Source organism: Ranitomeya imitator, chromosome 3, assembly GCF_032444005.1.
Source record: "Ranitomeya imitator isolate aRanImi1 chromosome 3, aRanImi1.pri, whole genome shotgun sequence".
NCBI classification, from domain to species: Eukaryota; Metazoa; Chordata; class Amphibia; order Anura; family Dendrobatidae; genus Ranitomeya; species Ranitomeya imitator.
The window spans coordinates 428,205,280-428,228,447 of NC_091284.1; the positions used below are offsets into that span (position 1 = coordinate 428,205,280).

The window sequence follows — 23,168 nt, forward strand, 5'->3', positions numbered from 1 at the left end:
CTAAGTAATGTAATAGATAAACCATTATTTCTTATTTTTAGGGACTCTATAGCGACAGGGTCTGTTCCGCAGGACTGGCGCATAGCAAATGTGGTGCCAATATTCAAAAAGGGCTCTAAAAGTGAACCTGGAAATTATAGGCCAGTAAGTCTAACCTCTATTGTTGGTAAAATATTTGAAGGGTTTCTGAGGGATGTTATTCTGGATTATCTCAATGAGAATAACTGTTTCACTCCATATCAGCATGGGTTTATGAGAAATCGCTCCTGTCAAACCAATCTAATCAGTTTTTATGAAGAGGTAAGCTATAGGCTGGACCACGGTGAGTCATTGGACGTGGTATATCTCGATTTTTCCAAAGCGTTTGATACCGTGCCGCACAAGAGGTTGATACACAAAATGAGAATGCTTGGTCTGGGGGAAAATGTGTGCAAATGGGTTAGTAACTGGCTAAGTGATAGAAAGCAGAGGGTGGTTATAAATGGTATAGTCTCTAACTGGGTCGCTGTGACCAGTGGGGTACCGCAGGGGTCAGTATTGGGACCTGTTCTCTTCAACATATTCATTAATGATCTGGTAGAAGGTTTACACAGTAAAATATCTGCAGATGATACAAAACTATGTAAAGCAGTTAATACAAGAGAAGATAGTATTCTGCTACAGATGGATCTGGATAAGTTGGAAACTTGGGCTGAAAGGTGGCAGATGAGGTTTAACAATGATAAATGTAAGGTTATACACATGGGAAGAAGGAATCAATATCACCATTACACACTGAATGGGAAACCACTGGGAAAATCTGACAGGGAGAAGGACTTGGTGATCCTAGCTAATGATAAACTTACCTGGAGCAGCCAGTGCCAGGCAGCAGCTGCCAAGGCAAACAGGATCATGGGGTGCATTAAAAGAGGTCTGGATACACATGATGAGAGCATTACACTGCCTCTGTACAAATCCCTAGTTAGACCGCACATGGAGTACTGTGTCCAGTTTTGGGCACCGGTGCTCAGGAAGGATATAATGGAACTAGAGAGAGTACAAAGGAGGGCAACAAAATTAATAAAGGGGATGGGAGAACTACAATACCCAGATAGATTAGCGAAATTAGGATTATTTAGTCTAGAAAAAAGACGACTGAGGGGCGATCTAATAACCATGTATAAGTATATAAGGGGACAATACAAATATCTCGCTGAGGATCTGTTTATACCAAGGAAGATGACGGGCACAAGGGGGCATTCTTTGCGTCTGGAGGAGAGAAGGTTTTTCCACCAACATAGAAGAGGATTCTTTACTGTTAGGGCAGTGAGAATCTGGAATTGCTTGCCTGAGGAGGTGGTGATGGCGAACTCAGTCGAGGGGTTCAAGAGAGGCCTGGATGTCTTCCTGGAGCAGAACAATATTGTATCATACAATTATTAGGTTCTGTAGAAGGACGTAGATCTGGGGATTTATTATGATGGAATATAGGCTGAACTGGATGGACAAATGTCTTTTTTCGGCCTTACTAACTATGTTACTAGAACAGAAAATCTTGGGCTAAAGAAACATTTTTGTGGAAAAAAATGTGGGTTCAAAATGCTTACCACACCCCTAGATAAATTCCTTGAGGTGTGTAGTTTCCAAAATGGGGTCACTTGTGGGGGAGTTTCTGTTTTTGCATCTCAGTGATTCCTGAAATGCGACATGGCGTCCGCAGTCTATTTTGGTGAAGTCTGCCCTCGAAAAGTCAAATAGTGCTTACCATATAAAGTGACACTTGTCAGAATTGAAAAATTTGGCCTGGTCAGGAAGGTAAAAACAGGCTTTGGCAGGAAGGCATTAAAGACCTCTATTAGAAATATTGCCCATGAAACCTCAAAATGCATCAAATTATAAAAGAAAAATATACTCAATCTTCTGCATTTTCATAGAGCATATGGAGCTTCCCAGTAGATCTCGAGGCAGCACAGATAAAAAGGTTGTCGTTAACTCGGTCGTCTTTAGAAACCGGGTTAATTGCAAATACGATGAGTTGTTCCAATCCTGAAAAGCGTCGGACACTATCTACAATGATCGCATCTTGGGTCAGATCTTCTGCGCTTTTGAATTTTGTTACTATTTTTCCTTTCCTTGCACGTCTGTTTATCTCCTTGAACAGCAGTCCTTTATATTCCATAGCTGTAGACTCTGTGCTGCATAAAATAGCTATATCACTTTGCGAGTAGCCATTAGAAAGATATTTGTAACAGTTTTCAGAGACGTACTTCACAATTTCTGCCTTCACTTGCTTGAGAATTTGACAGAACCCCTCTATTGTGTGGCAACAGTCGCTCTTCTTTATCAGCTTGGTCAAGAAAGGGTCATTAGCTGTGCAAGCAACTTTGTTCATTTTACTAAAAATGTTTTTGTAGATTTTGTAGGGACTCCGAACCACCTTATTTAACATGTACTTATTCTGAAATCTGCATTCTGGCAGGCCAGAAGATTTTTTGTGCCATGATTGGAAATTGTCCAAAAAAACCCAAAATACACCACAAGATTTCTTAACAATACTGTTTGCCTTTTTAAACCAATGCCCTTCATTAACTTGAAAATTTTGAGCCTCATCAACCACAATGTGCTTGACATTAACCAAGTCTTGAGTTACAAACCACATACGAGTCATGGTCTGACAGATGCCTTGACTCCTGAAAATGAAAAACATTGATATGATTAAAATAATACATTCACCATATAGTAAAAAAATTGTAATCATCAGGAGCATCTGAACTTGATAAGTATAAAATTAATTTTAGATCTATGTGTTTTAACACAAAGAAAAATCTAAAAAGATAAGGCAAGTAAAATTGTGAAATGAAAAGAAAGAAAAAGAAACACAAATAGGTCCCAAATCACCAAAGGATTTACACCAGGAAACTGATGTAAAACACTTTAAAAAGAAGCACAATTTTAAGGAAAAATGTGACTTTTGGTGTTTTCAACCCAGTTTCAGACGTCTCTTTCAAAATGGACAGAGATGGGAAGGAGTTTGCCTTGCGCAGGCGAGTACTACGGAGGACAGAGAATGAACTTCAATCCAATATTGCAGCCAGCATGCAGCCAGCGGGTAAGGAAAGGGTGAATCAAACACCCGAAAACCCCGCCCCTATGGCTGAAGATTGTTCCCTCCAAATTCAGGTGACAGAGTCCCTTTAAGTGGTGTGCGCCTCTTAACTCAGTGTATCCTATCCTAAAACACTTATTAAAGACTGGAATGTACAATGCCAGTCTTAATGAATCAGGTCCTTATAGCTTCTGTCACAGCTACATAGTATACCTTCAATAAAATACACACAAAAAATAAATCACAAAGTCCGATGTATTGCAACCATCATACAAACGTTGCTGTAGCCACATGGTCAGTTTCCGTACAGACCATATATTTCTAGTGGCGCCCAAAATAAGAATACAGACTACCTAATTTATATTAGGGCATCTTTGAGATGTAGCGAGATAAATACGGTAGATATCTACAGTTCTAGGTGGCCAATAAATAGTGCAAGCTGAATATGGACTTATATGGTCCATTAGGTTCGGTGAGAGCTGCCACATTCATCTTCAGCTTGCTCCCTGAAGAGGCATAAATGTGTTTGAATTGCTCCAGTGCATCTAAACAAAAACTGAAGCCAGATTACACAATCTTAAAAGTAGTTCACCATTTTATGTATACAGCTCCTTTGACTATATAGGGGATTTTCATCAAAATCCAGAAAAAGTGGACGCCCATTTAGCCTGATGTCTTTTTAATATCGCAGTACTCTACAATATTTAAATAAAAACCCGCATTAAGTACAGGGCCCAAAACGCAGTGTGAATGTTGCCGAATACAGCTTCCAGTTACAGTAACTCGGGATATGTATGTTCCGCAGTAAGCTTCTTCTAAGGCTCCTTTCACACTAGCGTCGGAATCTCCCCGTCGCAATGCGTCGGGGAGAGATTCCGACGCTAGCGTTTGCTGCATTGCACAATGGGTGCAGCGGATGCATTTTTCCGGCGCATCCGCTGCCCCATTGTAAGGTGTGGGGAGGTGGGGGGCGGCGTTCCGGCCGCGCATGCGCGGTCGGAAAAAGCGGTCCGTCAGGAGAAAAAAACGTTACATGTAGGGTTTTTTTCTCCCGACGGTCCGCCGAAGCACGACGCATCCGTCGCAAGACGGATGCGAAGTGTGGCAATCCGTCGCAAATGCGTTGTCAATAGAAGTCTATGGGGAAAAAACGCATCCTGCAAGCACTTTTGCAGGATGCGTTTTTTCTGCAAAACGATGCATTGTGACGGATTTAAAAAAACGCTAGTGTGAAAGTACCCTAAGGGTTGCTGAAGTCAGGCAGATGTTTTACAATGTAGCAAATGAAGTTACATATACATGACATGAAGAAAAAATGAATAAGTCCAATTACTATATTTACCTGACAAACTCCGCTAATGGTATATTCTCACAAATGTAGAGAATGTCGTCAGTTGAACAGTTATATAAGTTTTTTATTTTCTTGATTATCTCCAGAGCAATCACAGTCTTCCCAGTTCCTGGTGGTCCATGCACAAAGGAGGTATTATTAAATAAATTTTCTGACAATATCTTGTACTGTTCTATGGTAAGAAGGCTGAAGTACTCCATCCCAATCTTGTCACTTAGCACGCTCCGAAAACTAAGAATCACTATAGTGAGTGACTTCAATAATTCTTCCAGAGTTTCCAAATCATCCAATTTATAGGTCTCTGGGTACCTGATCTCCGGCCAGGAGGGACTGGAAACCCCATGCTCAGCATTCAGACACAACAATTTAGGGATTACACATAACTTTCCAGTGTAGCTTCCAACATTAATCAATTTTTTCTTCAAGGCAAAGGCTGTTACTAGTGAATACTGAAACTCCTCTTCTGACACCTTAGCACTGAAGACGGAGTAGAGTGTTGGATAGTTGTTAGGTGATAAAAGCAAAATGTCACACACAACTTTAGGATTTCTCTTCTGCTCTAAATCCACAGCCCAGCTCCTGGATACAATGAGTACAGCGCTGGAATCCGGCAGCACAGTATTCAGCAAGTCTTCTAAACCAGGGTGCTCTGCTTGAAGATCGTTATACAGTTTATCAGGTTTTATAGTTATGCCATCAGCAATACCTGTGAAATTTAACAAAAAAGACAAAAACAAAAAATAAATTGTTTAAACAAACTAAAAAAAAGTAAACAGAAGCAAACCGTTCCTTGTATTACTATTCTATTATGGCTAAACGGATCCACAGAAAAGTAGATGCGAAATGGACATGAACTGAGTTTAACGCTACGCACACACTGATCTATTTAAAAAAAAAAAAAAAAAAAAAAAAAAGAAGCAAGAGATGTATGCATGGATCCATTTAACTCTATGGGACAGTGTACTAATCATAAACTCATCAATAGGAGTGCCACAAAGAAAAAGTAGAGTGAGAATTGTAGAGATTGTGAGCCCATCAGGGACAGCGATGATAATGTGTGCAAACGGTAAAGCGCTGCGGAATATGATAGCACTATATAAAAATAGAGATTATTATTATTACTACTCTGAGATGCGACATGCTGTGTGTACAAATGTCACCTTGAAAAGTTCTTCTGTTGCCCAATACTTTTATTGTGTACCGTATTTTTCAGACTATAAGACGCACTTTTTCCCTAAAAAAATTTAGGGGTAAAACAGGGGTGCATCTTATAGTCGGAATGTACTTACAATTAGCGTGGTGGCAGCAGGAGATGGGCGATTAGTCCGGTGGTCCAACGCTGCAGGGCATTAATCTCACTCCCATCCCAACTGGTGAGGCAGGTTCGGCAGTGCAGGGGCTCCGGCAACATTTTGTGAAAACCCAGAGCCCCCGCACTTCTATTGCCTCGATGCAGTGGCCTCCGAGAAATTGGCCGCCGGAGGCGGCGCATGCGCAGATTGATTTCTCGGCACTGAGATCTCGTTTCCCGCCTCCGGCGGCCATTATCCTGTAGGCCACAGCAACGAGTCAATGGAAGTGCGGGGGGCTCCGGGATTTCATAAAATGATGCCAGAGCCCCCTGCACCACTGAACTTGCTGCAGTAGCCTGGGATAGGATTTCCCGGAGTTGGCACAACTTTAGTAATTCCCCATTAACTAATGTTATATTGCAATATTCCCTAAAATCAATCAAGCACAGTAATACTGTTGTTTTTAAACCAGGTAACGGTACTTTTGGCAGTGTGGACAGGTGCCAAGTACTGCTGGAGAATGAAACTTCCATCTCCAAAAAGCTTGTCGGCAGAGGGAAGCATGAAATGCTCTAAAATTTCCTGGTAGATGGCTGCGCTGACTGTGGTCTTGATAAAACACAGTGGACCTACACAAGCAGATGAAATGGCTTCCCAAACCATCACTGATTGAGGAAACTTCACACTAGACCTCAAGCAGCTTGGATTGTGTGGCTCTCCACTCTTCCGCCAAACTCTGGGACCTTGATTTCCAAATGAAATGCAAAATTTACTTTCATCTGAAAATAACACCTTGGACCACTAAGCAACAGTCCAGTTCTTTTTCTCCTTGGCCAAGATTAGACGCTTCTGGCGTTGTCTATTGATCATGAGTGGCTTGACACAAGGAATGCAACACTTGTAGCCCATGACCTGGATACGTCTTAGCAATCATTTCAAGACTGCGGTTATCTTGGCTGCTTGTGCACCTTTTTCTATCACACTTTTTCCTTCCACTCAACTTTCCATTAATATGTTTAGCACTCTGAACAGCCAACTTCTTTAGTAATGACCTTTTGTGGCTTACTCTCCTTGTGACGCATGTCAATGACCGCCTTCTGAACATCTGACAAGTCAGAAGTCTTCCCCATGATTGTGGCGTTTAGGCTAGGTTCCCATTGCGTTAATGGGACCGCGCTAACGGACAGCATTGCATGGCGAAATTAACGCCGTGCAGCGCGTCCGTTAGCGCGCCCATTGGCAGCAATGGTAACGCACATCAATAGCTCGTGCCATTTTCGGCACGCGCTAGCGATGTGCCGGTGTTTTGTGACGCGCCTCGGATGCTGCTTGCAGCGTCCGAGGCGCGCCCGAGGTCCGTTCCCCGCTCTCACAGATCGGGGATCTGCGCTAGCGGGGACGTTAAACGCGACCCCGAAAAAGACATTGCGTTAGCGCAATCCGCTAGCGCTTACCGCTAAACGGATTGCCCTAACGCAATCTGAACCTAGCCTTATTGAAACAGACTCAGGGACCTTCTTAAATGCTTAGGAAGCCTTTGGAAGTTTTTTTTGTTAATTATCCAAATTTACTGAGATAATGACTTTGGGGTTTTCATTGGCTGTAAGCCATAATCATCAACATAAACAGAAATAAAACACTTGAAATACATCACTGTTTGTAATGACTCTATAATATATGAGTTTCACTTTTTGTATTGAAGAACTGAAATAAATTAACTTTTGATTATATTCTAATTTAGTGAGAGGTACTTGTACTTTGGTTCATGAGAAATGAGAGAGCAATGAACCTCAGAGACATCAACAAGAAACATCCTTGTGCCGAGTGGTTTTGCAGACTTGTCGACCCACAGATTATCTCCACTATGAGATAGACTTGCTGCACGCCTTTTTGAGCATCCGTAGTTTGTATGTGGTGCTTGCATTTCACTCCTGCCAAATTCCTTCTTCATGTGTTAACAATGTACAGATACAGTGTGGAGGAGCATGTTTTCATTGTGAAAACGTATTGGAAAACTGAAGTGATAAAATTGGTCAGTAGGGCCTTGTGTGGAATCAGAAATGTAATCCCACTATTTTTGCTCTTGAGTCTACACAACTGACAAGAACAGCTTATAAGGAGCGGAGAGGGAGGAGAGAGGCCTGCCATATCCCAGCCATGTATGTTTGTCTCTGAAAAGTTGCGGTGTTTCAAAGGAAGATATACTTTTAATAACTGTCAGGGACCGAGCTGCACGGGTGACTAGTTGTACAGGTAGGTCCCCGGTGGCTTCTCCCCGCCTCTGCCTACATGTGCGTATAGGTGGATACTTGTCAGTCATTGTCAGTGGGCGGACAGAAGCCACCAGTGACCTGCAAGTATGACTAGGCAAGAGGCCGGCTATTTAAAGCCATGCTATTGACTAGCATATCTGGCTGGCATGCGACAGCCAGTGCCTGATACATGCTGCCTACAGTTTGGGCACCATACATCAGTTGACAGGTTCCCTTAAACTCCTCTCCTGGAATGTAACTATTACACACTCTGGCCAATGTCTTGGCAGGCAATAGTAACCGAGCTCCATGGAAACCAGCCGTACACTATGTAAGATAAAAGCTCTCACAGAAAGAGAATGACAGCAGATAGAAAAAGCAAGTTATCTAACTAATTAAAGCAATATGATAACTTTAAGAATACCCCTTTAAGAATAATACATTGATATTAATATGGAGCCTATAATGATGAAAAAGTAATGGGCAATACAGTGAGAAAGTGTGATTAAATACATACTGCCAAAAAGACTGTGCTGCAACTCCGGTAATGTTTCTAGGCCTTTCTTGTTGTACACAGGCTTAGCCAGTGGTGGTTTTTCATTTAGGCTTAGGCTCTCAAATTGTGATTCCAGAGAAGGCTCTGTGAAAGCAAGTATTACACATATTAAAAAAAGTTGTGACAAAAATAAACAAAAGGTCACAATTTATATTTGTACATCCAACAGTAATATTTATATGTACTGGAAACAGAGGCTTTTAACCCCTTACCGACATCCGCTGTACATGTACGATGCAACCCGGTTACTGGTGTATGGAACGGACTCACAAGGTGAGCTCGACCAATTACTGGTAGATAATGGCTGTGACCTACAGCCAGGACCTGCCTCTCACAGCCGCCAATGGAGCAGAATTCAGCCTACGACTGTTAACTTGCTAAATGCTGTACTGCTGTCAATCACTAACAGCGGAGTTAAAGGGACACTGTCACCTGAATTTGGAGGGAACAATCTTCAGCCATGGAGGCGGGGTTTTTGTGTTTTTGATTCACCCTTTCCTTACCCGCTGGCTGCATGCTGGCTGCAATATTGGATTGAAGTTCATTCTCTGTCCTCCATAGTACACGCCTGCGCAAGGCAAGATTGTACCTTGTGCAGGCATGTACTATGGAGGACATAGAATGAACTTCAATCCAATATTGCAGCCAGCATGCAGCCAGCGGGTAAGGAAAGGGTGAATCAAAAACCCCAAAACCCCGCCTCCATGGCTGAAGATTGTTCCCTCCAAATTCAGGTGGCAGTGTCCCTTTAACAGCACACAGGCATGCTTCAGTGTCATTCTATGCAAAGCGATTCCAGGAAGCTATTAAAGCTAAGTTTCTGTTGAAGACCTCTGTTCCTGTCATTATCAAGCCTCTTGGAATCTCAAGTCTGTGGCCAGACTTCAAAAGGAAGCCATCATTTTTACTATATACAGCAATACGAAGGATTTATTTTCCATTTTTTAAACACAATTAAAATATTAACAATAGCAACAATTCAAATCAATAAGTATCAATAAGTATCATGAAGCAAGTTCAATATCTGACTTTAGATCAATATAATGTAACTAGATGGTGGCCCGATTCTAACGCATCGGGTATTCTAGAATATGCATGTCCACGTAGTATATTGCCCAGTCACGTAGAATATTGCCCAGCCACGTAGTATATTGCCCAGCCACGTAGTATATTGCCCAGTCACGTAGTATATTGCCCAGTCACGTAGTATATTGCCCAGTCACGTAGTATATTGCCCAGTCACGTAGTATATTGCCCAGTCACGTAGTATATTGCCCAGTCACGTAATATATTGCCCAGCCACATAGTATATTGCCCAGCCACGTAGTATATAGCAGAGCCACGTAGTATATTGCCCAGCCACGTAGTATATTGCCCAGTCACGTAGTATATTGCTCAGCGACGTAGTATATTGCCCAGCCACGTAGTATATTGCCCAGTCACGTAGTATATTGCCCAGTCACGTAGTATATTGCACAGCGACGGAGTATACAGCACAGAGCCACGTAGTATAGAGACTTAAAAAAAAAATAAACATATACTCACCTTCCGAAGGCCCATTGAAGTCCTGCTATACTTACCATCCGCCGCCTTTCCCTCTCCTCGCAACGCTCGCGGGACCGCTCAATTGCAAGCTGCAGCTTCCGGTCCCAGGGCTGGTATGAGCAGGACCTGTGATGACGTCGCGGTCACGGCAGGTCCTTGTCGCACACCAGCCCGGGGACCGGAAGCTGCCGCTTGCAATGGAGCGGTCCCGGGAGCTTTGCGAGGAGCGGGAAAGGCGGCGGAGGGTGAGTATAGCAGGTTTTTTGTTTTTTTTAAATTATTTTTAACATGACATATTTTTACTATTGATGCTGCATAGGCAGCATCAATAGTAAAAGGTTGGGAACACACAGGGTTAATAGCGGCAGTAACGGAGTGCGTTACCCGCGGCATAACGCGGTCCGTTACCGCCGGCATTAACCCTGTGTTAGCGGTGACCGGAGGGGAGTACGCGGGCGACAGGCACTGACTGCGGGGAGTAAGGAGCGGCCATTTTCTTCTGGACTGTGGCCGTCGCTGATTGGTCACGGCAGCCATGACAGGCAGCTGCCGAGACCGATCAGCGAATGAATAACCGTGACAGACAGAAGGACAGACAGACGGAAGTGACCCTTAGACAATTATATAGTAGATTGCATAGAACAAACTAACAACTAAAGAATCATACCCATACACTCAATACGTACAAACTTATCGACGACAAAAATATACCAGTCCCCATTGCCCATAACCCCTCCTCCAAAAGATCACTATCACATTATGCAGACATATGATACAACTAAATATACAGAAGGCTTCTCTTTGAATCCTATTGGGCAGTGTCTGCTATGGCTTACCTCCAGGCCCGTAGTTAATCAAACTTATAAGCACAGCTTCTACTTGCACAGAGGACTTTATATAGTGGAATATACCATAGTTTTTGACTAATTGTAGCCAGTAGGACATACAGGGGACTTCTGTGGATTTCCACGCCATTATAATTATTTTTCTAGAAGAGAAATCTAAAATATTCTATCATACGATGCTTCAATTAGCTCATCTCTAATACCCAGCAGGCAGACTTTAGGGGACAACACCTTAGGGCAGTTGTGGTGAACCTATGGCACGCATGCCATCGCTGTTCCGCATCAGTGGACCAGGGCCAGCAGGGGAGGCGCCCGGCGATGCCAGCCCTTACTTCAGCTGGATCTGCATCCTGTCGGGAAGAGGTTAATGTACAGTATATAGCTTGATTATTTACAGTACAGATACAGCATTACGTATTAAGTATAACTCATAGCGACATTACTTTTCTGTATTGTATAGTTTGCACTAAATCTTTGGTAGTTATTTGCAGCTTGTTTTGAGCGACATTATAGTGGTGTTGGCACTGGCTCTCCCAGGGTTCATGTGAGATTGTTACGTCACATGAGACCTGCGTCTAATCAGCGCTGGCTTCACTCTCCCCGCCATCGAACGTATTGAATATCAAGAGGAAGTTAATGGCAAACAACAGCTATGACTTCCTCTTGATGTCCGATTTGTCCAAAAGCAGGGAGAGTGAAGCCAGCGCTGATTGGGCGCAGTGCTCGCATGACATAATCTCATATGACCACCGGGAGAGTGAGTACGGACACTGCTGGAACAGCCCCGCCACCGAAGGTGAGCATGTGTGTTATTATTTTACTTGCGCAAATATGCTGATTAAGATGGGGTTGAGAAGTGAACAATCCCTTTAAAAGTCAACCCCTGAGGGAGGGAGGACTAGTCTAGATGGCTTTATTAGAAACACGAAGTCTCAACCGACGTCAATAAGCTCTATTTACTCAGTATTAAGAAGGAAATGGTCATGGGAAGGTTTGACCACAGGGGTCGCAAGGTGGTCTGGGGATCTTACAGGTTACCAAGCAGGAGACTTTCTTGAAGCAACCATGACACAAAGGAAATTTATCACGTACAGCAGCTACACTGACATGGCCCTTCTAATCCTACATAGAGCCTATATCACTCCCTACTTGCAATCAAGAATGTCTCCCTCAGGTGTGTACTTATGCTCAAAATGTAAAGCGCGTAACACTGACATTTTCCATCATTTGTGGAGCTGCTCAAAGATCCGGGATATATGGGTCAATGTACACTCTGAGCTACAGAGGCTATGCGGGATCAGCTTCACACTCACGCCGCAATGGGCCATCTTTAACATCATAGACGAGGCAAATCAGAATTGGCCTAAACACATTAAGGCAACTTTGGTGTTCTGGGCCTCGGCCACCAGAAAAAGCATACTACAACATTGGCAGAATCCAATCGCCCCATCGCTCTCTCTTATACACACAAAGGTCAATTTTTTGTTTAAAATGGAGTGGTTGGAGGCTCAGTCTAATAAGGAGAGGTTATCGAGCAAATTTTTGAATACATGGTCTCTTTTTATTCCCTCGCTTCCTCTAGAAATCAGGGAGAGGTTACGAGCCCAATTTGAAAATACGCAATGGTATTTGCTGCAACGGATAAGTGGTCATTCACCAATTCCATAATCTTATGGCTACAGATGCGCACACAGAGGTTAGGTGGGAGGGTTATGGGTGGGCTTAAGGGAAGGGAGTTACTGTTGAATTAACTACTTTTATATGACTGTTTTGTTTTATGTTGAGAAACTCAATAAACAGATTTATAAAAAAAAAAAAAAAAGTCAACCCCTGAACTTGGTGGGGGGTAAGCACAGACAACCTAGCTCTGGCTGCTGCTGTTACTGACAGATGCTGGCTGTATGATACGGAGTATTCCGTCAGCTGCCCTTCGAACTGAAAGCGCATGACGTCCCTGCCATGCACTGCTTACAAACATAAAGCAGCTGCTGGCGTCGGAAAAAGATGCTGCGAGGGAGCGACGGGAAGGTAAGTGTAAAGGTACCTTCACACTGAACGATATCGCTAGCGATCCGTGACGTTGCAGCGTCCTGGCTAGCGATATCGTTCAGTTTGACAGGCAGCAGCGATCAGGATCCTGCTGTGCCATCGTTGGTCGGCGCAGAAAGTCCAGAACTTTATTTCGTCGCTGGATCTCCCGCAGACATCGCTGAATCGGCATGTGTGACGCTGATTCAGCGATGTCTTCACTGGTAACCAGGGTAAACATCGGGTTACTAAGCGCAGGGCCGCGCTTAGTAACTCGATGTTTACCCTGGTTACCAGCGTAAACGTAAAAAAACAAACACTACATACTTACCTTCCGCTGTCTGTCCTCCGGCGCTGTACTTCTCTGCACTGTGAGCGCCGGCCAGCGGCCGCTGTGCTTTACGGCTGGCGCTCACAGTCAGTGCAGAGAAGCAGAGCGCCGGAGGACAGACAGCGGAAGGTAAGTATATAGTGGTTTTTTTTTTACGTTTACGCTGGTAACCAGGGTAAACATCGGGTTACTAAGCGCGGCCCTGCGCTTAGTAACCCGATGTTTACCATGGTTACCAGGGGACCGGCATCGTTGGTCGCTGGAGAGCTGTGTGACAGCTCTCCAGCGACGCTGCAGCGATCGGGATCGTTGTCTGGATCGCTGCAGCGTCGCTAAATGTGACGGTACCTTAATAGTTTTTTGTTTTTTTATCTTTTCTGATGGGGCCTGCATGCCAGGATAAGGAAAGGATGGGATCAATCATATCAGGATAAGGATGGGGCCATGCATTCCAGGACTGGAATGGGAGCCAACCAGAACAGGTAAAGGATGGAGTCCTGCATACCAGGTTAGGGATGGGGCTATGCATACTTGGAAGAGATGGGGACTCTGCATACCAGGATAGGGATGAGGACAATCATTCCTGCCAGGATAAAGATGAGGTAGACCATTCCTACCAGGATAGTTATGAGGAGCCATGCATACTAGAACGAGATAGGGCCCTGCATACCAGGATAGGGATAGGGCCCTGCATACCAGGATAGGGATGGGGCCATGCATACTAGGATGAGATGGGGACCCTGCGTACCAGTATAGGGATGAGAGCAATCATTCCTGCCAGGATAGGGATGAGGAGGCATGCATACCATGATGGTGATGAGGAGGCATGCATACCATGATGGTGATGAGGAGGCATGCATACCAGAATAGGGATGAGGGAGCCATGCATACCAGGATAGGGATGAGGGGACCATATTTACCAGGATAGGGGGATATTAACTACAGAATTGACCACATTTTTTGCTTGTGTTTTTTTTCCCCCTAATCTCCTTCTCTAAAACCTAGGTGCGTCTTATAGTCTGAAAAATATGGTGTATATATTGGAAAACCCATTTAAATAATAATTGGTTATTATGCAACCCACCATTCCAAATATAAATTATAATACGCCACTGAGCCCCTTCTAGCTATACATAGCCACTTTCCCCACCTAATAAATATATAAATTAATTAGCACCTGTACTCTTTCCCTCAATTTATTACGAGTTGCTGCATGCTCAATGCCCCCCACTAGGTACCCCCTGACTCATATTTACATTCCTCTTCCGCCCCAATTCATTGTCATGTCTTCTCTCTCCCATCCTCTATTCATTATAAACAGCTCTACCCCCACATTCAATACATCATTTACTCCCCCACCCTCAAAATTCATTATTATTTGCTCTCTCCCCAGATCATCATTTGCTCTCCCCACCCTCCACTTTTAATTCAATTGCTGTCCCTCTTCCCTCACTCTCAATTCATAATTTGCAGTCTCCCGTCCCCTCCCCCCACTTCATGTGCAGTCCCCCTTTAACCCCCCATATCATCATGTGCAGTCCCCCTTTAACCCCCCACATTATCATGTGCAGTCCCCCTTTAACCCCCTCTCCACATGATCATGTGCAGTCCCCCTTTAACACCCTCTCCACATTATGATGTGCAGTCCCCCTTTAACCCCCCTCCCCACATCATCATGTGCAGTCCCCCTTTAACCTTCCTCCTCCTCCCCCCTCACCCATTTCATTCATTTTGTATAAAAAAAAAAAAAAAAAAAAAAGCTTTGTTATACTTACCTCACAGTCGCTCCCCAGCAGCGCGGCTCTGCCTCCAGCGTCCGGTCTGGTACATGTCAGGCATCCTTTGTGCGCCACAGCGGGCTTTTCAAACTTCTGCACAGGCCCTGGTGTACGCTCTCCTGCTTGTCTGCACTGATGAGGGCCGTGCTCACGAGCGGACGTGGGCTGCCACGGCTCTGGTCAGCATGTGCACCGAGAGAGTACGCATGCACCAGGACCTGTGCAGAAGATTTAATGGGTCGGCAGCCCATTTTGAAGCTCAGAGCCTCTGGCCCAGCGGGCATCTGCCCGCCTAGGCAGATTATCAATCCGGGCCTGCTTGTAATTCTAAACAAATTTGTCCCTGACTTGTGTAAAGATCTCCTTGGTCTTCATAGTATTGATTGGTTAATAGTGCCTCTTGCTTAATGGTGTTGCAGCCTCTGTAGCCTTTCGGAAAAAGGTGTGTACACTAGTGGCCAAAATTGTGGATACACTTCAAATTTTTTTCATTTTTTAAAGTTTTTAGCATGCAATCATACAAAGTGTTTATAACAATAATGCCACAAGTAGTCTAAGGTAGACTAGAACACCTCTAAATAGAAAAAAGGTTACCATAATGCAAAATATCTCATTACTTCTATAAGAACAGCGGGATGGCTTAATCAAAATATCACGTCCTAATATGTTAGTTTCATGCTATCCCTATGTGTTCTTTTGTTAGTAGCGTGTATGGTATCCTTTAAAATCGTTAACAGCTTTGCATCTCCTTGGCATTAATTCAACAAGACTTCTCAGGTTCTCTGTGGTTATAACATGGTACCAGGAACTGATAACAGCTGCGACCAATGCCTGTTTGTTGCTCGGTCGCTTACTAGAAATCAATCGCTTTAATCTTGACCACAGATGTTTGATAGGGTTCAGATCAGGACTGTTTCCTGAAAGCACAGAAATTTGTTTGCTTTCAAACCATTTTAGACATTGCCTTGCAGTGTGACATGGTGCTCCATCCTGTTGAAAAATAATTTTGGTCTGTTCCTTGCCAAGGTCACAAATTCATGCGATGAGCTTTGGTGCAAGGACATCAGGAATATATTTAGAATCATTTACAGTTCCCTCAAGGACCTATATTCTCCCAATTCCATGCAAGAACATACAGCCCCATATCATAACACTCTCAGGATGTTTCATTGTAGCTGTCATACACACTGGAAGACAGTTTTCCTTTGGCCTTCTCCGAACATAACACACTCAGTCACTACCAAAAATTGATATTCTCGTTTCATCACTCCAGACTACTTTCTTCCAATCTTTAGTTGTCCCACTAAGATGTTCTTTGGCCAAGGAAATTTTCTTACTTCTCTGTTTAAGCTTAGGAATACCTTTTTCCTTGGTGTTCGTGCTTTCAGACCGGCATCAAGTAATCGGCGATGTACTGTTCTATCAGACACCGAAACTCTGTGCAAGAACTGGTTGAGTTCCTTGGCTGATGCTCTTCTGTTTTAAAAGGCCTAACCTAACAATTCTTCTGTCTGTTTTTGGGGTTGTTGCCTTCTTTTCTTCCTCTTCCACTCTTAGTTTTGAAGCTGCAGCTTTTGCACTCTGGAAGCAGTGACTCTACCACCCATCTTCCTAGCAATTTCTCTGAAACTGTATCCCTCCTTCTGCAAAACAATAGCTGTAGCTCTCTTTTTTGGAGACCAATCAGACCTCTTTGTGGCTGGCATGATTAAAATATAAAAAAAAAACAATCATTCAGGAGTTTGTGAGCTCAAAATAGACATTTACTGAATAATTATTCAGTTACATTTTTAAAAAAAAATTAATACAATAAATAAAAATTCTCAATAGATTGTAAAGAAATTAAAGCCTGTAGGACCTATACTGAAAGGATCAAGTGACGACTGTAGCTTTAAAACACTATTTTTAATTTAATGCGGACATAAAGAAAAGTTAACATAGCTAAATATTTATGAATTTTACTCATAGAAAAAGAAGTCCAGTATTTCTTGTCAAAATTATAAAAGCTACTGACAAAATATCAAAAACAAGTGTCCCGATATCTTTAGTAACAGATTGCGTGCCTGGGCTATAAATATAATTACATAATCAAGCAAGTAAGAACGTCGAAAGTTCCAGAAGCCTTGAAAATTATTAAAAACTTCAAGTGTATCCACAATTTTGTACACTAGTGTATATACTGACAGACCATGTGACACTTAGATTGCACACAGGTGTATTTCCTTTCACCAAGCATGTGACTTATGAAGATAATAGCATGCAACAGAAACTATTAAAGGCTTCATAGCAAAAGGGGTGAATATATATGCACATTACAAGTTTTAGTTATTTGATCCCATATACCGTACATACTTGAGTATAAGCCAAGATTTTCAGCCCAAATTTTTGGGCTGAAAGTGCCCCTCTCTGCTTATACTCGAGTCATGGTCGGCGGCAGGGTCGGCGGATGAGAGAGGCCTGTCGCATACTCACCTGCTCCCGGCGCTGTCCCTGCCTGTCCCATGGTCTTCGGGTACCGCAACTCTTCCTCTGTTTAGCGGTCACGTGGTACTGCTCATTAAAGTAATGAATATGGACTCCACTCCCATAGGAGTGGAGCCGCATATTCATTCCTGTAATGAGCGGTGCCACGTGACCGCTCACTACAGGAAGAAGCTGCAGCGCCCGGAGACCATCTGTCCAGGAGAAGGGGCCAGGGACCGTGCCGCAGCAGGTGAGTATTTCATATTTACCTGTCCACGTTCCACCTGCCGGGCGCCGCTTCGTCTTCCCGTCCTCTTGCAGTGACTGTTCAGGTCAGAGGGCGCAATGACGTATTAGTGTGCGTGCCGCCCTCACTGAACAGTCAGTGTGGAGAGACGGGACGCTGAGGAGCAGCGGGCAGCAACGAGAGGTGAGTATGTCCTTTTTTTTTATTGCAGCAGCAGCAGCATTATATATGGCAAAGCTTTATATGGAGTATCTATGGGGCAATAATGAACGGTATGGAGCATTATATGTGGCACAGCTTTATATGGAGCATCTATGGGGCAATAATGAACGGTATGGAACATTATATGTGGCACAGTTTTATATGGAGCATCTATGGGGCCATAATGAACTGTATGGAGAATTATATGGGGCATCTATGGGGCCATAAAAAACTGCATGGAGCATTATATGGGGCATCTATGGGGCCATACAAAAAACTGCATGAAGCATTATATGGGGCATCTATGGAGCCATAAAGAACTGCATGGAGCATTATATGGGGCATATTTTAATATGGAGCATCTTATGGGGCCATAATGAACTGTATGGAGCATTATATGGGGCTCCTGATTCAATATGGATATTCAAAAACACTTAACCTACTGATCTCTCAATTAATTTTACTCTTATTGGTATCTATTTTTATTTTTGGCATTTACCGGTAGCTGCTGCATTTTCCACCCTAGGCTTATACTTGAGTCAAAAAGTTTTCCCAGTTTGTTGTTGCAAAATTAAGGGGGTCGGCTTATACTCGGGTCGGCTTATACTCGAGTATATACGGTACTTAATTGATGCTTATATTTTTCTCACATCACTTCAACTTAGAAGATTTAGTGTTGATGCATCACACACAAATCAGATTACCAAAATACTTAAACACAGATTGAAATGTAACAAAATAGGTAAAAGTCAAGGGGAAAATTAATTGCCCACCCCTGGTGTAGGAAATACTGCCGAAACAGCAGCATGGTTGTTCTAGCAGCAATGCATTCATATAAAACTGTGCCACAACATCTACTACAATAAGACAGTTAGAGTAAAAGGTTAAAGAGAACCTGTCATGTGAAAAACAAGGATTTTTTTGTACGCACCGTAAAATCCTTTTCTCCAAGCCACTCAATGGGGACACAGGACCGTGGGTGTATGCTGTTTCCACTAGGAGGCTGACACCAAGTTAAAGGGAGTCTGTCACCCCCAAAATCGTATATATGAGCTGCGGCAATCGACATCAGGGGCTTATCTACAGCATTCTGTTATGCTGTACATAAGCCCCCGATGTAACCTGAAAGAAGTGAAATAAAGGTTAGATTATACTCACCCAGGGGCGGTACCGCTGCGGTCTGGCGCCTCCTATCTTCATCAGATGACATCCTCTTCTTGTCTTCTTGCCGCGGCTCCGGCACAGGCGTACTTTGTCTGCCCTGTTGAGGGCAGAGCAAAGTACTGCAGTACGCAGGTGTCGAGCCTCTCTGACCTTTCCCAGCGCCTGCGCACTGCAGTACTTTGCTCTGCCCTCAACAGGACAAAGTTCGCCTGCGCCAGAGCCATGGCAGGAAGAGGATGTCATCTGATGAAGATAGGAGGCGCTGGACCGGACTGCGACGCCCATTGGACTCAGACCGCAGCGGTGAGAATAATAAAACCTTCATTTCTCATCTTTCAGGTTACATCGGGGGCTTATCTACAGCATTACAGAATGCTGTAGATAAGCCCCTGATGCCGGTGGCCGTAGCTCATATACGATTTTGGGGGTGACAGACTCCCTTTAATACAAAGAAAGTTAGCTCCTCCTCTGCAGTATACACCCTCCTGCTGGCTCCTAGAGAACCAGTTCACTGCAAAAGCAGTAGGAGAACATTAACAACATATAAAAAGTACAACATGTCAAACTAAAGAAAATAACACCAGCCATTAGGCTAACAGGGTGGGCGCTGTGTCCCCCAATGAGTGGCTCGGAAAAAAGGATTTTACAGTAAGTACACAAAAATCCCAGTTTTTTCTTTGCCTCATTGGGGGACACAGGACCGTGGGACGTCCCAAAGCAGTCCCTGGGTGGGAAAACAATAGAAAACATCAGGCTTCACGTAAAAACTGCCTAGATGTGTGCAACCGCAGCCTGCAGAATTCTTCTGCCCAGCCCTGCATCAGCCAAAGCTTGGGTATGAACACTATAGTGCTTCGAGAAAGTTGGAAAGCTGGACCAAGTCGCGGCTTTACAGACCTGTTCAGCCGACGCCTGATGACGAATGGCCCAAGAAGCACCCACTGACCGAGTGGAGTGCGCTCAGATTCCTGCTGGGATAGGCTTGCCTCTGATGCGGTAGGACTTCTGAATGGTGGAACGAATCCACCTAGCTATCGTGGCCTTTGAAGTGGCTAGGCCCTTCCTGTGCACCTCAGGAAGCACGAACAAAGAATCCGACCTTCTGAAGGACGCCGTCCTCGATACGTACCTTCTCAGAGCTCTGACTACATCAAGAGAATGGAGAGCACTTTCCACCCTGTGGACTGGAGTCGAACAAAATGAAGTAAGAACAATGTCCTCGTTAAGGTGGAAGGATGAGACAACCTTGGGCAAAAAGGATGGGGACGGCCTGAGAACAAGCTTGTCCTGATGGAAAATAAGGAAAGGCGCCCGACAGGACAGAGCAGCCTGCTCCGAAACCCGCCTGATTGATGTAATTTCCACGAGAAAAGCAACTTTCCAGGACAGAAAGGTGAGCAAAATGTCCTGAAGCGGTTCAAAAGGAGCTTCCTACGTATTCATTTCCTGGACAATTGTACGTTTCTAGATTGTGTGCGGCCCCTGCTAGCCGACTGTTCCCGTGTAGGGGAGGGTCCCTCTGCATCAGACGTGCGAACGCTACAATCCCCAGAAGGAACACTGAAGGATTCAAGTGCTTTGGTCAGAGAAGTCATAGATTGCGACACAGACGAGACCCACTCAGGGGGACTAAGGACACTGGGTGCAGTGTCAGCGGGGGGCTCCTGAGCGCATTTGGGGTCACAGGCTTTGCAGAGCGGCGAACTCTGAGCTTTTTGAAAAGCAGACTGGCAGGAGTTACATGAAGTGAAAAAGACTGTAAGAGTCTTATGGGACTTTTTAGGTGTCTGAGGCTGGGACATGATGTACTCTTATGTGCCCCCTTAATCAGGGTTCTCACAGAGGATAGGATACTGAAAGGGAGAGAGAGAGCTAATGGCAGTACTCTACCCAGGTCCTGTGTCCCAGCCATGAGAATCACACTCCACGTCACTATCTGAGCAAGCAGGAGGCTTCCTGAGCATCATAGTGGGGGCGGAGTTTCGGCCTGTACAACGCCAAAGCCGGGGATTACATTTTTACCCAGGCCCAAAAAAACAGAAAAACGTCCCCCTGCCAGGAATAGTCTGCTGCCTGTGCCCGGACTGCTCAGAGGCCCCCTTCCCAACGCTTACCAGGAGAGGCTGGAGATGTCCTTCGGATGATGATGCAGGTACCTTCGCTGTAGTGCAAGTATCTCCGTTGTGATGCGGTCGCTGGTGATTTTTTGGACGGTGCAGGGATAAGGTTAAAAACCCTCAATCTACTCTCCCTTTCATAGGAAGATGGAGAGGAACCATCTACCTCCTTGCTTCATCCGCTAGACAGTGGTGGAGCAGTGGAGGTTGCACGGATGGCAAAACGGAGGGTACCTTTGTGCATTCAAGGGGTTTAATCCTGGTGGACAGGGCTGGTTGTCCAGCATTAGGCCTGGTTGCAGAAGAGGATACATGGAGGAGACACTCCATGTGCTCGTCTGTTGATGGTGCAGGAACCCGTCGCCCCTAAAAATCAGCCCAGGCAAGGCATCCCACGTTAAACCTAACTTTCTTTGTATTAAAGGGAACCTGTCACCCCAAAAATCGAAGCTGAGCTGCGGCCACCAGAATCAAGGGCTTATCTACAGCATTCTGTAATGCTACGGGCGTACTTTGCCCTGTTGAGGGCAGAGCAAAGTACTGCAGTGCGTAGGCGCTGGGCCTCTCTGACCTTTCCCGGCGCCTGCGCACTGCAGTACTTTGCTCATTTTTGTCCCCCAATGAGGTGAAGGAGAAAAATCTATTAACCTGTAGGTATGAAATAACCTGCAGGTTAATAGCGTTCTCAACCTGCCCAGGTGTCAGCAATTAGATACCTGGCATGATCAGACCATGTCCATGTACAGTCCGACACTGCCATTACATAGCACACAGCAGGGACACATGTATAAAATCTCAGCACAGGAGCATTTTATTTAACCCCTTAGTGACAGAGCCATTTTGGTACTTAATGACCAAGCCAATTTTTACAATTCTGACCACTGTTACTTTATGAGGTTATAGCTCTAGAACGCTTTAACGTATCCCACAGATTCTGAGACTGTTTTTTCGTGACATACTGTACTTCATGTTAATTTAACCAATTTCTAAGTCCTAATTAATTGCCCTATAATCATAGGTGCACACTCTTCAACCTCCAACTGAATTCGCCAACATTTCCCAGGTGTAAGTATACCCCAAGAAAAAAAGAGGGTTGCTCACAAAATCATATAGTTTAAAATTAGTTTTATTAAATATCTTTAAAATTTAAAATCAATAAAAAAAACTTCAAGAGAACACAAACAGAAAAAAAGAGGGATGACGGAGTCAAAAAAGTAATCAACTGCTACTGTACATTGCAAAGGTAGAATCATGTCCCCACTAATGGTAAAGATTACATTCATACATAGCTCTCTTTTGTATGGCAAAGAAAAACCCACACTTATGAGAGGAGTACCCAGCTGGTTGAACAATTAACCCCTTTCTGACCTCGGACGGGATAGTAAGTCCGAGGTCAGATCCCCTGCTTTGACGTGGACTCCGGCGGTGAGCCCACATCAAAGCCGGAACATGTCAGCTGTTTTGAATTTGGAGGAAAAAAAAGTGCATCTCATGGTCTGAAAAATACGGGAAACACTTTTTTTTATTTTAGTATTTTTACCTAACTAAGGTGGTGATAAAGGGGGTGGTTGATTCACAGTTTTTTTATTTTGATCACTGTGATAGGGTCTATCACAGTGATCAAAATGAACCAATAGGAAAAATTTCCTATTGCTGCAGGGTGCCGGCCAGCAGATCTCGGCAGGCGCACTGAGCATGGGCCCGCCATTTTCCCGGAAGAAGACGCCAATGGCAGGGGGACTTCACGGGGTGATGCACGGACACCGGAGGTACTCGGGGGATGGGGGAGAAATCTGGGAAATCTGCCTTTTTTTTTTGCGGTCGCCGTTATTCCGTTACTAACAGCAATTGCAACACTGGGGTCGGTAAAAACCGACCCGAATCATGTTCTCTGGGGTCTCAGCTACCCCTGG

At 44.3% G+C, this 23,168-nt stretch overlaps 1 protein-coding gene across 1 annotated transcript in view; it reads right to left on the reverse strand.

Moving 5' to 3' along the window:
* Positions 1 to 1,891: 1,891 nt before the first annotated feature.
* LOC138671651 (schlafen family member 9-like) overlaps positions 1,892 to 23,168 on the reverse strand; it is a 42,108-nt gene continuing 20,831 nt past the window's right edge. The window contains exons 5-7 of the mRNA XM_069759822.1: positions 8,498 to 8,620; positions 4,428 to 5,142; positions 1,892 to 2,669 (exon numbers count right to left, since the gene is read on the reverse strand). Coding sequence (XP_069615923.1) covers positions 1,892 to 2,669; positions 4,428 to 5,142; positions 8,498 to 8,620 — 1,616 coding nt within the window. The remainder of the gene's footprint in view (positions 2,670 to 4,427; positions 5,143 to 8,497; positions 8,621 to 23,168) is intronic.